Source organism: Kogia breviceps, chromosome 1 (genome assembly GCF_026419965.1).
Source record: "Kogia breviceps isolate mKogBre1 chromosome 1, mKogBre1 haplotype 1, whole genome shotgun sequence".
NCBI classification, from domain to species: Eukaryota; Metazoa; Chordata; class Mammalia; order Artiodactyla; family Physeteridae; genus Kogia; species Kogia breviceps.
In genome coordinates, this window is record NC_081310.1 from 31,900,696 (window position 1) to 31,914,398 (window position 13,703).

Genomic DNA, 13,703 nt, shown 5'->3' on the forward strand with positions numbered 1-13,703 from the left:
GAGTGTGTGTGAAAGAGAATGTGTGTGAGAATGTATGTGTGTGAGAGAGAAAGAGTGTGTGTGTGAGAGACAGTGTGTGTAAGAGAGTGTGTGTGTGAGAAAGTGTGTGTGAGAGTGTGTGTGAGAGAGAGTGTGTGTGAAAGAGAATGTGTGTGAGAGAAAGTGTGTGTGTGAGAATGTATGTGTGTGAGAGAGTGTGTGTGAGAGAGAAAGAGTGTGTGTGTGAGAGAAAGTGTGTGTAAGAGAGTGTGTGTGTGAGAAAGTGTGTGTGAGAGAGAGTGTGTGTGTGTGTGTGGTGCACAGGGATGCAAGCTTGCAGCTGGAGTGGAGCATGCTTGGTCTTTGCAGGCCATGAGCCCCGTGGAAAGACAGAAATGGACTTTGCTCCCAGTTTCCGGCTAGCTGTGTGCAGAGGAGGGAGTTTGCAGCCTGTGTACGAAATGCCATCGTCCTGGCCACCAAAAACCAAAGCCGAATGTCTCTGAGACTGGACATTTAAAAAACATTTTTAAAACCGTGTGGTTCCATAGGCAGCATGTAACAAGGCAGAAGTGAGGGGCCGTTTCCAGTGCTTACTGACTCACCGTATGAGTCTTGGTGACAAACGGCACATGGGAGTGAGCAGTGGCCAGGGTGCATCGTGGCCTCTTCAGGGGGCCTAGAGGCACCTTGGGGGAGGGAAGGCCACAGGAAACCAATGGTTGCATTGGTGGTAGAACAGGGGCATGGTAACCAGCTGGTAACCAGTTTGCAGAAAGCTCACAGCAAAAAGGAACAGAACAGTAAAAGGGGTGAGTCTCTCTCAGTGAGGACACTGTAGAGAACAGTAATGCAATATGCAAATCCCTATAGCTGAAGTCATTGCAGAGTTCTTGGAAGGAAGGACCCCGTTGCCCGTAGTAATAATAACCCTTCTATAGCTCTTATTATGTCCCAGGCCTTGTCCTCGCACTTTAGATGTATAGTCAATCATTTAAGCCACAGAACAACCTTGTGAGTGATGTGCTACTGTTATCCCTGTCAAGGTACAGAAAGGTAAAATCATTTGCCCAAGGTCACTGGGCTAGGGAGATGGAGCAACTCAGCCGTCGAATCCAGATAGTCTGGTTCTCGTCGCCATGCTACTTGACTCTCATGTTATTTGAATATTTTCTGAACATTTCTATGCCCAAGGCACTCAATTAAGTAGGGGAAACAAGACACAAAAATACTTGTCAAAAGTTCAATCAAGGGGCTTCCCTGGTGGCACAGTGGTTAGGAATCCACCTGCCAATGCAGGGGACACGGGTTCGAGCCCTGGTCCGGGAAGATCCCACATGCCACGGAGCAGCTAAGCCCGTGCGTCACGACTACTGAGCCTGCGCTCTACAGCGACAACTATGGAGCCCGTGTGCCCTAGAGCCCGTGCTCTGCAACAAGAGAAGCCACCGCAATGAGAAGCCCGCGCACCACAACGAAGAAGAGTAGCCCCCGCTCGCCACAACTAGAGAAAGCCCGCGCGCAGCAGCGAAGACCCAACGCAGCCAAAATAAATACATAAATAAAAGTTCAATCAAAGACGTTTGCTCATCCCATTAGATACACTTACAGGCCTCTCCCTCCAGTGCATTTTGCCAGCCTACAGTTTTCGAAGCCTCTTGTGACAACGGGAAGGGAAGACGCTGTCACCGATAGAGCCCTCTCCGGGCTGGGTCTCCGTGGGACGAGGACCCCGGCCTTGTCCTGCCTCCCAGATCCCTGGGTGCCCTAACCTCCACCCACAGGGCAACACCAAGTTTTATTCCTTTCCAGATCCCCAGAGCCACACTATAAACATTCACTAAATGCAGTTGACTGAACGGGTTTTTTACATCTTTGAACGCAGGAACCAATTGCAAGAGCCGCATCCCTGCTTGTGGCCACATAGCAAGCACCTTGTGTGGCACCCAGTGCTGATGCTTAGCAGTGCCAAGTGCATATTTGCTGGTTCACTTTGGCTTCCCCTTGGTTTGCCAGGAAAGGCCGGCAGAGACCAATGCCAGTGTGGACGACTCAGCGCCCCCCTCGGTGGCCCAGCTGGCCGGGCGATTCAGGGAGGAGGCAGCCGCTGCAAAGGAGGTGAGTCAGGAGGCTTCAGAGCCCCTCTCCTGGGAGGGGGCTGGAGGAAGGGGAAGTCTGGGTCAGGCCCAGAGGAGAGGGAGGGAGGAGGCTTGGTAATTACCAAATTAGGAAGAGAAGCCAGAGAGGGGTCTCTCTGAATGTGAGGAATGTCGCCATGCTGCTGGGCCTGGGCGGACTGTTCCCCACCAGAGTGAGGCTTACCCTGTGGCCAGGAGGGCTGAGAGCTGAAAGCCCTGCTGTTATAGAGACGGGGGTCTGGAAACCGGGGCTTGTCCACCTCAATCGTCCACTGACAGAGACTTAGATCTTGCCCAGCTGTGCCAGGCCTGGACTGCTTCAGAATAAAGAAGTCCCCACGCCAGGCTCCTCCCTGGAGCTTAGGAAGCTTAGGAATCTGAAGCAAGGGTGGATTCCAAAAGGAGAATTGGGAAGAAAGAGAGGACGGAAAGGGAAGCACATTCAGATAGGAAGCCAGGGATCAGGAAGGAAAGGGATCCGGTGACCAGTGGATTCTAGAATCCTGCTGGAGAGAACAGTGTCAAATGGGGCATTGCAGCATTGGAGAGATTTGGGCTAGATCTTCTTGAGTCCTACAGTCTGAGGAGCTCCTTAGAAATGAAATGAGGGAAGGGAACCCCAGCCTGGGGGGAGGTTTATCATCGCCCCTGGGGACAAAGGAGAGTGTAATTGTCGTGCTTTTTTAGGTGCGTTGTTTTGCGTTTTTATTTTCCCATCTGAAAAATCGGTCCATAATTTCAGACACGATAGGGATATCATAAAGGGTGAAGGAGATATTATTGATCTAAGGCGCTGGCAATGCTTAGAAGCTGGGTGTGGGTGTCACTGTGAGATGTTGCTTCAGGCAGGCCAGTGAATCACAAGTAAAACCGGAGGCTCCAGCAGGAAAGGACTGGGAGAGTCTGAAAAGGACTAGAGAGGCTGAAAGTCAAAATGGGTAGACAGTTCACTAGAATGAATTTATAGAGTTAATGAGCAGTGGCAAAGACATGCAATCCTTCCCTCCATTCTTTTCTCCACCAGACATCCCTAAACATTCCGAAAGCCAGTTTCTACTTCCTTCCTCTTCCTCCCTGTTGCCTGATTAGCTCTCTCTCTTTTTCTCTCTGTGTGTCTGTCTGTCGCCCCCCCTCTAGACACCAGCCAGTAAACCAACAAGAAGGAAACCGCCCCGCTCCCTCTCTCTGTTCCCCGCCAGGGTAGAGCTGGGCCAGAATGGTGAAGAGGTAAGTACTTCTGCTGCTGGGGGCTCAGAGGATGCAGGTTATGGATCTTCTTTCTCCTTTTTATAGGAAGAGGCATGCAATTCACACTTTTAGACTTGAAACCTGTGCAGGGAATTTCTCCATTTCAGATTCAGGGGTGAAACTCCTTAACGCTTCCTGAATCCTTTACTTTGAAAACGAGGTCCCTTCCTACTCCCTCTTACTGAGCCTCCTTTATGATTTTCAAGGACAGGAGCACTATTTTTCAAGCCTGAGCATTTCAGCCAAGAGAATGGGTCCATAGAGTATTCCCGCACCAGACTCAGGAGTCGTGAAAGTCATGTTTGACTCCCAGGTCTGACGGATACGATCCTCCATGAGTGCAAGGCATCTGGAAAGAGGGTTGCACTCACATAAAGCAGAACTGCAGGGTGAGAGAGTCGTGGGTTTCTGCGGTATCTTGAAAAGGCTGGCTATTGTTCTGGATCGCTGAAAGAGAACCAGAGCCCACAGGAGGCCTCATTGCCCGCAGATATAAATAGCCAATGTTACCAACATAATAAAGGATCTGGTATCATAGATCATATCCAGCAATAGATTCCCGGCCTGCATGTTCACCTACCCTTATTTATCTAATTGTAGCTCTAAGAGCAACTTGTCCACACCCTCCCAGGAACCCAGAAACCTCCACTGCGGTCGTGGTCCCCAGCAGAAATGGATTAGCATGTTCTCTTGTCCAGCCTGGGAGGCCAACCCCAAAATAGAGCAAGCAAGCCAAAGACAGTCCAATTCCCACATCCCAACTGTGCATCCCAACTGTGATACCTCTTTCCCTGACTTCCTTTTTTGGGGGCCAGCATCCTGACGACAGACACTGGATAGCCATGTGGACTTGGGCAAGGCCCTTGGTGTCTACATTTTCTCATTTATAATGTGAAACATTTGGAGTCGATCAACGGTTTTCAAACCTTTTTGTCAACCCAAGGCATATATGAACGAAGCCCATCAGATAAAGCAGAAACTCAGAGCTGCTCTCAACCGAGTGGGAAGGGGGTGGGGCCCCCCATATGCTCTGAGAATACTCCCCCCCAAAACTGGACAGGGCTCTCCTGGGATGAGAATGCCCCAAGAAGCCCAGTTTAAAAAACACCACGCTTTTGTTGGGGTCTCCTCAGGTGCTGACATCATGATTCTGACCTCATCTTCGTGGGGTCATCAGCCAGTGTCCGACAAAGCCATACCAACAGCTTCTCTTTACGGAGGGTGAACTTCTCCTGTGACCTTCACCCTGAGGGCTTGGAGCCTGTGTTAGGCAATAGGCTGAGGCCGTGGCCACTAGGTGCCTACCGTGAGGCTACCCCCTGATGACCCGGACTCAGCCCCAGAGAAGTCACTGCACTGCGCCTGCTTCCTTTTTTGTAAAACGGGACAAGAACACTAAGCAGACATGATGGGGGCCGGACGGGACCTGGATAAAAGTGGAGGGAGTTCAGCGGCTCTGGGAGAAATACGTTTACATGTTCCATCCCATGGGGCACCACCAGCAGCTAAATGGCATGTAATAGCCAAGGGCTGGATGAACGGGAGGGTGGATTTAAGAGGGAAGGTCCCGCGTGGAGTGACAGACTGCTAGCACATGGGAAGGACGTTGCTTCCAGAGCTCAGTGACTTTTTGTCACGAGCTTGAAATTCACATAAAAATAAAATGAGCAGCTGGCTCTGTCTGGCTGGGTTAGAAAATTGTGGAGGCTGCTGCCTACAGTTCTTCTGGACTGCCATGGCACAGCCTGCAGGAGCCCTAGTGCCGGGAGCCCTGGGGGCCTGGGAAGGCCCCAGTCAGGCTACCCCTCGGTTCCCAATGCACAGTGCCGGAGAGGGTCTTCCCGTCTTCATCCCTGCCCCCTCCCTATGCCTGCACAGCTTGCTGTCTTTTTTTTTTTTTTGCGGTACGCGAGCCTCTCGCTGTTGTGGCCTCTCCCATTGCGGAGCACAGGCTCCGGACACGCAGGCGCAGCGGCCATGGCTCACGGGCCCAGCCGCTCCGCGGCATGTGGGATCTTCCCGGACCGGGGCACGAACCCGCGTCCACTGCATCGGCAGGCGGACTCTCAACCACTGCGCCACCAGGGAAGCCCCTGCCTGCACAGCTTGAGACGGTGCAGCCAGCCCCTGCCGACAGGGATTCCTGGAGTTGCCCCTCTCTGGAGGACCCACCCAGACGAGTGTTTAATATGGCCACCGAGCCTGCCTTGCCTGTCCACAGAAGGGCTGGAAAACAGTTCCATCTGAAAAATTTGGTCATTATTCTAGACATTATAGGAATGTCATATATGGACATATATACATACATAAAGAGAGACGTCGGGCTGACTTTTCTCCGCCAACTGTATGAGCGGCGGCCACTTGTCAAACAGTAAAGGAAATACTGCCACCTGCAGCCGTTCCCAGGAATGGCATTGGCGGCTCTTTTGGATTCTTCCTGCTTTGCAGTTCAATTCAAATCAACAAGGATTTTGTAGGGCATGAGCTGGGTTCTCAGCACTGTTCTATGATGAAGGGGCTGTGTTTATTGAATTTTCACTTTCTTCAGAAGGTACTAGTCAGTTGCGGAAGAGAATAAAGTATTACATAGAGTGAGCTTTGTCAGCACAATTGTTGCTGCAGTTCCTAAACAGTATCTTCAGAAATGTGGCCTCATTTGAACTTTCACTGTAAAGCCCAGAAATTAAGGACAACTGAGTTTGGGCTGGAAGCTCTTTGTTCTCACGGCGGACACAAGACTCCTTGAAAGACTGACTGCTCCGGAAATATGTCTGATGGTGTAAACTCATGGAGCCAGAGGCACCTGAGAGCTGGAGGAGGTCTTAGAATCGTTTATTCCAACCCACCCACCTGTCTGGTTCTTGGCTGGGGAGGCTGAGGCCAGGGCAGCCGTCTAGCTCCTGTCAAAGCCGGAGTTAGCAGGGGCTGGGGAAGGGAGCTCCTGAGTCCCAGCCAGTGGCTGCCCCAAGCTCCAGCACCTCCCCCTGCAATGCTGGGCCTTAAAAAGGTCACAGGGAGTTCAGCTGAGTGAGTCCGTCTCCTTCCATCACTAAAATACAATCATCTCACTCCATAACTATCTCAGAATATGTATAAGAAACTGTGTTATTCTTCTTATGATTCAAGTAAATTAGCACATGGGTGCAAGGAGCAGGGTCCCCAAACTATAGGAGAATCTGCTCTGGTGTCTGTCCAACAACGTGGAAGTATCTTTTTCTTCATCATCATCCATCGTCACTGTCATCATTCGTACCTGGATCAATATAGCTGTGGAACTAGAATCAAGTCGTAGGGATTTTACACAAAACAGGAAGGAGTCAATCGTTTTAGATAATATAAAATCCAAAGACTTGGGCTTCCCTGGTGGCACAGTGGTTGAGAGTCCGCCTGCCGATGCAGGGGACGCGGGTTCGTGCCCCAGTCCGGGAAGGTCCCACGTGCCGCGGAGCAGCTGGGCCCGTGAGCCATGGCCACTGAGCCTGCGCGTCCGGAGCCTGTGCTCCGCAACGGGAGAGACCACAGCAATGAGAGGCCCGCATAATGCAAAAAAAAAAAAAATCCAAACACTGGCAAGATTCCTGACATACACTCATCACAAAAATATCCCAACTAACAGAACACATTCTATATATATATACACAATATATCTCAGACATTGACCGCTTTCAGAGGGCAGGCGCTCAATCATATTCATTTTTAGGTAACCAACACAGTGCCTGGAATGTAGGAGATAATAAATGTCTGTTTAATCAAAATGAATAGTCAGTGTTTTAGAATGTGATCATTTATAAACAACACTATTGGTGGGGTTTTCCAAAATATTATTAGTTTAAGGGAAGAATTTCAAGTATACCTCTGTCAGGTGTCACTCCAGGTCCGTGGTTTCTTATGTTTATGGCAAACAGAATGGATGGTCACTGTGTCCTTTCTCTTTGAAATCCCCTCCAACTGTTGGCTCAGGTTGTTGAAGGTCATGAGGTGAAGATCTTGGCCCCTCAGACATAGTCTTTTCCCTCATAATGACCACGAGGGCATTCTTCCTGGAACAGGAGGCCTCCTGTGTTTCAGACGTCCTGCCTGCTCTGATCCATAGATTCAAGCGGTCTTGTTAGTGGTAGGGCGAGGGTGAGGGGAGTCTGCCATGCCCAGGACCTCAGGAGGTAAGTGAGCTCCTGAAGATAAGTGATGAGGTGGTAAGACCACCTTTTTCTTCTCCTCTTATTCCAACTGTGGCTTCTGGGCTCCAGCCAGAACCCCACCTCCCTTCACCTCGCTCATTTGCTTGTTTTGGTCCATTTGCTTTTATAGAAGTCACCGCCCAGTGCAAACCACCCTCCTAAAGTCAAGGTGAAGAGCTCGCCTCTGATCGAGAAGCTCCAGGTAAGTTCAGAATCGATGCTACCTCCCATCCAACCCCCTCTCTTATCCAACATTTGCATGTCTTCGGGGCTCCTAGAGTTGTCCCAGATGTCACCTGGACAGCTGACCTCTGATAACCAGCTAGTGATCAAATTGCCCTGAAGGATGAGGAGCTCTACCTGGGGGCAAAATGCTAAAATAAGGACCCAATCAAACATGCGCTCATGTCATTAGTACCTAATGGAGATAGAGGAGAATCAGATGCCTCAAGCGTCTTATGGGAAAGGATGTTATAGACAAGAAACACTCCAGGAATAGCCAAGTCCTTTCCATGGCCTGAATGCAGCCACAAACCGTTTTAGCTTTACACGGGGCTGAAATTCAGCTGCTAGTCATTACACCACTACGGCCAAGTTCATTGTTTGGAAAGCATTCCATCCTACCTCGCCACCTTATACATCCAGAGCCCTCACCACTGTGCCCACAGTGGGGCTGGCTTTCCTGGCAGTGGAAGCAAAGTATATGACACTGCACTTGATCTCACAATCTTGTTGGGGAGACAAGGTTTTCACACATGATACAATAAAAGACACATAGGAGAGTAAATACCGGAGATCTAAATTGTGGGTAACTATCCGACACCTACTGCTCTAGACCAGGACTTTTTACCTCGGCATTATTTGAGCTGGTAAATTTTGCTGCAGGGGCTGCCTTGTACACTGCAAGATGCTTTAGCAGCATCCTTGGTCCCTATCCACTAGATGCCAGCAGCACTCTTCAGTAAACTGTGACAAAGAAAAATGTCCCTAGACATTGCCAAATGCCTCCTGGAGACAACTTCATTCCCCTGCTCCCTACCCCAGCTGAGAATCACTGCGGTAGAATTTTAGAGCGAGAAGACAGTCAAGTGGCAGGAGTAATTAATAAATGCTTTAGGAAATACCTATTTCCTGAGTCAGTCCTTAAGAATAGTGGCTGGGGGCTTCCCTGGTGGCGCAGTGGTTGGGAGTCCACCTGCCGATGCAGGGGACGCGGGTTCGTGCCCCGGTCCGGGAAGATCCCACATGCCGCGGAGCGGCTGGGCCCGTGAGCCATGGCCGCTGAGCCTGCGCGTCCGGAGCCTGTGCTCCGCAACGGGAGAGGCCACAGCAGTGAGAGGCCCGCGTACCACAAAAAAGAAAGAAACAAACAAAAAAAAGAATAGTGGCTGGAAAGGAGGGAGGAAGGTACTCCTGGTGTGGGAACAGCATGATCTAAAGCACAGAGGAGGGACAGGCATGATACAGGGTGGGGCCTGTAGAAGATGCTCCAGCTTTCACTGCAGTCTCTGGGCAGCCACCCAGGAGAACAACAAGGCTCTCCTGCACTGGATCCTCCCCTCTGGGTCCAACTAATAAAATTGGCTCGTCTACCTTGTTCTGAAGCCATTATTAGGGGGTGTGTCAAGACAAGTAGCCACAGCCTCTGCAGTTCCCAGCTATGTGAGAGACCAGGGATTTGGCCCCCAGCCTGATTTGGAGTTAAGGGAAGCATCTCTGGTTTGGGTTATGAGCCTACCTCATGGGGTGGGGGGCGGAATCTCCCCTGAAGTTTAGTTCATACTGAGAAGCCCTGATCCCACCCCAGATGCAGGGAGGGAGTGGGCTGCCCATCGCTGTAGGAGGCTGCAGGGCTCCCATATACATAACAGGGATCTCTCAGATGGGACCCCAGAACTCAGACATTCCCTCCTAGCAGCCATCCAAAGGGTGTAGCCGAGAACCCCTACCTCTGCCTCCCAGCAGCCATCCAAAGGGTGTAGCCGAGAACCCCTACCTCTGTCTCCCAGCAGCCTACCACAGACCTCATCTACGTGCCAGAAGTTAGTTTGCAAATGCTGTGTACCCTGCAGTCTTGGTCTTATTCCCCTTTCTAGTCATTAGTAAGCCTCTTTGGGAAACATCGCAACCTGAGAATGAGGTTTTAATCTCTAATGGTTTAATCTCATGAAGAATGTCAGCGACAGTATATAATTTGGCCAAATCCCATAGGAACCTTACTTTGTTGGAAATACGTGGGGAAAGAACTAAGAAATGCATCATCAGCTTCACTTTTCTTCTAAGTATTCTATTGGATGAGTTAGGAACTATGATTTTTCTTCACTAGAATAGTCCATAATTCAAAGTTCAAGTTTTCCGCTGGCAAGCAAGACCCATTTTATTTGCAAGCAGTCTTACAGAGGGAATGTCCCAGCTTGACCCCGAGAGGGCAGGAAGACCTCCTTTAATGCCCAGTTAATATCCCCTCTGCCATGAAGCCCTCTGAGCCATCCTAGCACACCAACTCCCACAGCCTCTGTGGTCCAAACCTGTCCCTTTGTACCTGCAACATGCTGCTTTTAGACATGGCATGGGCTCACACTGTTGCTATTTAACTTTTATATTTCAAATTGGACAATGACACAATCTTGTCTATATTATACATTCTTTCTTAAAATCACAGTTGAAATACTAACATCGTCCTAAACATGTGTAATGTTCTATACTGTGCAAGTCCTAAAGTACATGTCGGGGTTCTCCAGGATGACAGAGCCTCGGCTGGCAGGAGGGTGGCACCGAGGGGAGTCTGGAGGGAAAGGGTGTAAGTCGGGTCATGGCAGGAGAGAGTAATGGGACCAGATCATAAAAGACTCTAAAGGTCAGGCTCAGTCAATGGGACAAATAAAGACTCCGAGACACAGAAAGGCTACTGGACTCGCTGTAGGTCACACAGCTATTAAGAGAAAGAGGCAATATTTGGAGTTGGGTGTGTCTGCGTGGAGAGCATCATCTGCCCCTCAAGCCTGGTCCCTTCCCTTGGAAGCCTTGCTGCTGGGCTCTCCTGCCCTGGAGGATGCAACTGGCAATGATTTGGAAACGCAGAGGTCAGAGCCGGAGGAGCAAGAGCCCCTAGGTGGCGCTAGAGGACCCAAGGCACTCACGTTCAGTCCCTCCGTAGACATCTGCACCGCCACCTTCTCTGAGGCAGTCGGATAGATCCGGGACCACCGCCTCCTCCCCCACCAAACTCATGACTCCCTCAGGCCTCTGTTACCTTTGGGTAACCCCTCCCCTCTGCTTGCCCTCAGGGTTCATTTTGGTCTGGTTGCACCTGCACTGCGATGCTGCAAGTAGGGTCACACACTGGCATCTGCTCCGCTGGCTCCCCCCTGGAAAGGCGTGGTGGCCTGCTGTGTCCACCACTGTGGTCTACCGAGAGAGACCCTGTACTTGGAGACTGAGGGACAAACAGACCTGGCTTGAATCCCAGGGCAGATTCCTTAAACACTTTGCTAATTTGTGCCATGAGAACAAAACTGAACATGTAGAGTGGTTGTAGAGAGGAAAACTGCATATGCCCAGCAAAGAGTAGGCATCCAGTAAGCGGTAACTGCTCTTGACTCTGATAAGAAAGATGGTAAAGGGTGCTGACAGCATGAGATCCTGGTGCCTGCAGGTGCTGGCAGTTGCTCTTCTGGCCTCTGTCTATAAATCGGGACTGTTCCAATGCATTTTTTGCTGGATCCAATCAGTGCTTCCTGGGCATTATGGAATGCAGGCTGGGTTTGAAATTCCTCATCCTTTCTCTACAGGCCAATTTAGTCTTTGATCCAGCGGCCCTGCTGCCTGGGGCCTCACCCAAGAGTCCCGGACTCAAGGCCATGGTGTCACCATTTCACAGCCCACCTTCTACCCCCAGCAGCCCTGGCGTGTGGTCTCGGGCCAGCGAGCCAGAGGAGGTGCCCGTCAGCTTTGACCAGCCTCCTGAAGGCAGTCATCTGCCCTCTTACAATAAGGTAATATCTGGATCCTAAGTACTGTGGTGTGTCTGTGGAAATGTGGACACGGGGCAGTCCTGAATCACCTCTACCCTGTTGTCCTGGAGAAAGGAGGACACTTCTGAGCTGTGGTAAGATGTGGTTTTTAACAAAGGAAATTTCTCCTCTTCCTGGCAAGTGATCCCTGAGCTAAGATCACCCTCTACCTAGCCTGCCTCTCTCATCCGCTCTCCCTGTAACTGTGCCACCCACCTGAAAGACAGGTGCAGGGGATGGAGTGCTCCATCCTTTGTGGAGTGAGGGGCAGGAATTCAGTACTGATCCCAGCTGCACAGAGAGTTATGTCAAAAGCTGAAAACAAAAGCTAAAGACCTGATCAGCGACTCAGCAGAAGGGAGGGCAGGGTCACTAGGTTGTCCTGTCCTGCCTTGATATGAATACTCCTAAGTGTCCCAGAATGGGTTCAAATCATTTTTACTGCATCTTGCCCCAGTTGAAGAATATCCAAATCGTTCCCTTTGCAAAAAGATGTATGGCAGCACTGGTTTCTGTAGATACTGCCCTACTTTGTGTGTGATTTCATCAGATCCCTGCCGTACTAGAAGGAGGTAAGAATCAAGAGAATCAGAATCAGAGGTATATACAGTCCAATACACTCCAAGCAGGTACCCAGCAAATTTGGACCACAGCCAGGCAGGGGCTAAGAGTCTTTTCTTTTTTTTGGTTGCACTGCGGGCATGCAGGATCCTACTTTCCCGACCAGGGATCGAACCCACACCCTCTGCAGTGCAAGTGCAGAGTCTTAACCACTTGACCACCAGGGAAGTCCCTGAGTTAAAGGGCTCTGATGCCAGGAAAAGTTAAATGAATGTGACCTTAGAATTAAGGATGGAGAGAGCAGGATCTTCTGGGCCCTTCTAGAGGATCCATCTAGGAAAGAGGTCAAATGTGTCGAAACAGGTAGGGCCCAAGGAAACAAAGTGGTGGTGAGGAGGTGATGGGGTAGGCTTGAGCCTGCTGGCTGGGGACAGAGTGGAGATCCTTCAGCCCAGGGCAATGGAGAGACCCCCGACGGCAGAGAGGAACCCAGGAGAGAGCCCTGTCTTCTCACAAGACGTCAGTGGGATGTAGAGGCAGGGAGGGAGGCTCTGCCACCTGGTCATTGTACTGGGGGCTTTAGTCTGTGACAGCAGTAAGGGAGCAGGCAGGATTATTTCTGAACTCTGCTGGCCATAAGGGCTGGGGCCTTGTTAGCCTGCAGGGCTAGCCTCACCGTGGTCTCAGGAAAGTTCCTGGGAGGCCCTTTTAAAACCAAGTATTCAGGGCTTCCCTGATGGTGCAGTGGTTGAGAATCTGCCTGCCAGTGCAGGGGACACAGATTCGATCCTTGGTCCGGGAAGATCCCACATGCCGCAGAGCAACTAAGCCCGTGTGCCAACCATTGAGCCTGTGCTCAAGAGCCCGCGAGCCACAACTACTGAGCCCACGTGCCACAACTACTGAAGCCCGTGCACCTAGAGCCCGTGCCCCGCAACAAGAGAAGCCACCACAGTGAGAAGCCCGCGAACCGCAACGAAGAGTAGCCCCCACTAGCCGCAACCAGAGAAAAGCCCGTGTGCAGCAACGAAGACCCAATGCAGCCAGAAAAAATAAATAAATAAAAATAAAAAAATTTATTTTTTTAAAAAAACAGGTATTCATTCCAAACTTCTGAGACAACTAGGATTGACAAATACCAAAATGCAAATCAGTGAGAAAATAAGATTCAAGAAAATAAGATTTAATTTGCACGTAAATTTTTAAAGACACGTCACTTGAGTAAAGTAGGACACCCACTATAAACACGCCCATTGAACTTCTGACAAAGTCCAGTGGACCCACGAGGGGCCTCGTTCTGAGATTCACACACTTCCCAGAGAGAAAATGGCTTTCAGGCAGCTCTGCTGGGTGTTTCTAAGTTGTGGCTTCTGCTAGAGTTGGACCTCGCTGGAGAAAGCAAAGGATTCTGGCTGCTCAGCTCTCCCGGGGTTAGCCAGCTTTGGGGGGGTGGGGCAGGGGTGGAAGGGAGGAAACTGATCACCAGCTGTCCAGCTCCACACCCCTGAGGTCACGGTAGCAGCCACCCACAGACCCCCAACCCTCTTTTCTGTTGGGTTCACCTTTGTCAAAGTAGAATCTTCAAA

At 50.6% G+C, this 13,703-nt stretch overlaps 1 protein-coding gene across 1 annotated transcript in view; it reads left to right on the forward strand.

The window, feature by feature from the left end:
• The window catches only part of RCSD1 (RCSD domain containing 1), a 66,821-nt gene that overhangs the window by 45,168 nt on the left and 7,950 nt on the right, over window positions 1–13,703 (forward strand). The window contains exons 2-5 of the mRNA XM_059073454.2: window positions 1,996–2,097; window positions 3,255–3,344; window positions 7,674–7,745; window positions 11,335–11,538. Coding sequence (XP_058929437.1) covers window positions 1,996–2,097; window positions 3,255–3,344; window positions 7,674–7,745; window positions 11,335–11,538 — 468 coding nt within the window. The remainder of the gene's footprint in view (window positions 1–1,995; window positions 2,098–3,254; window positions 3,345–7,673; window positions 7,746–11,334; window positions 11,539–13,703) is intronic.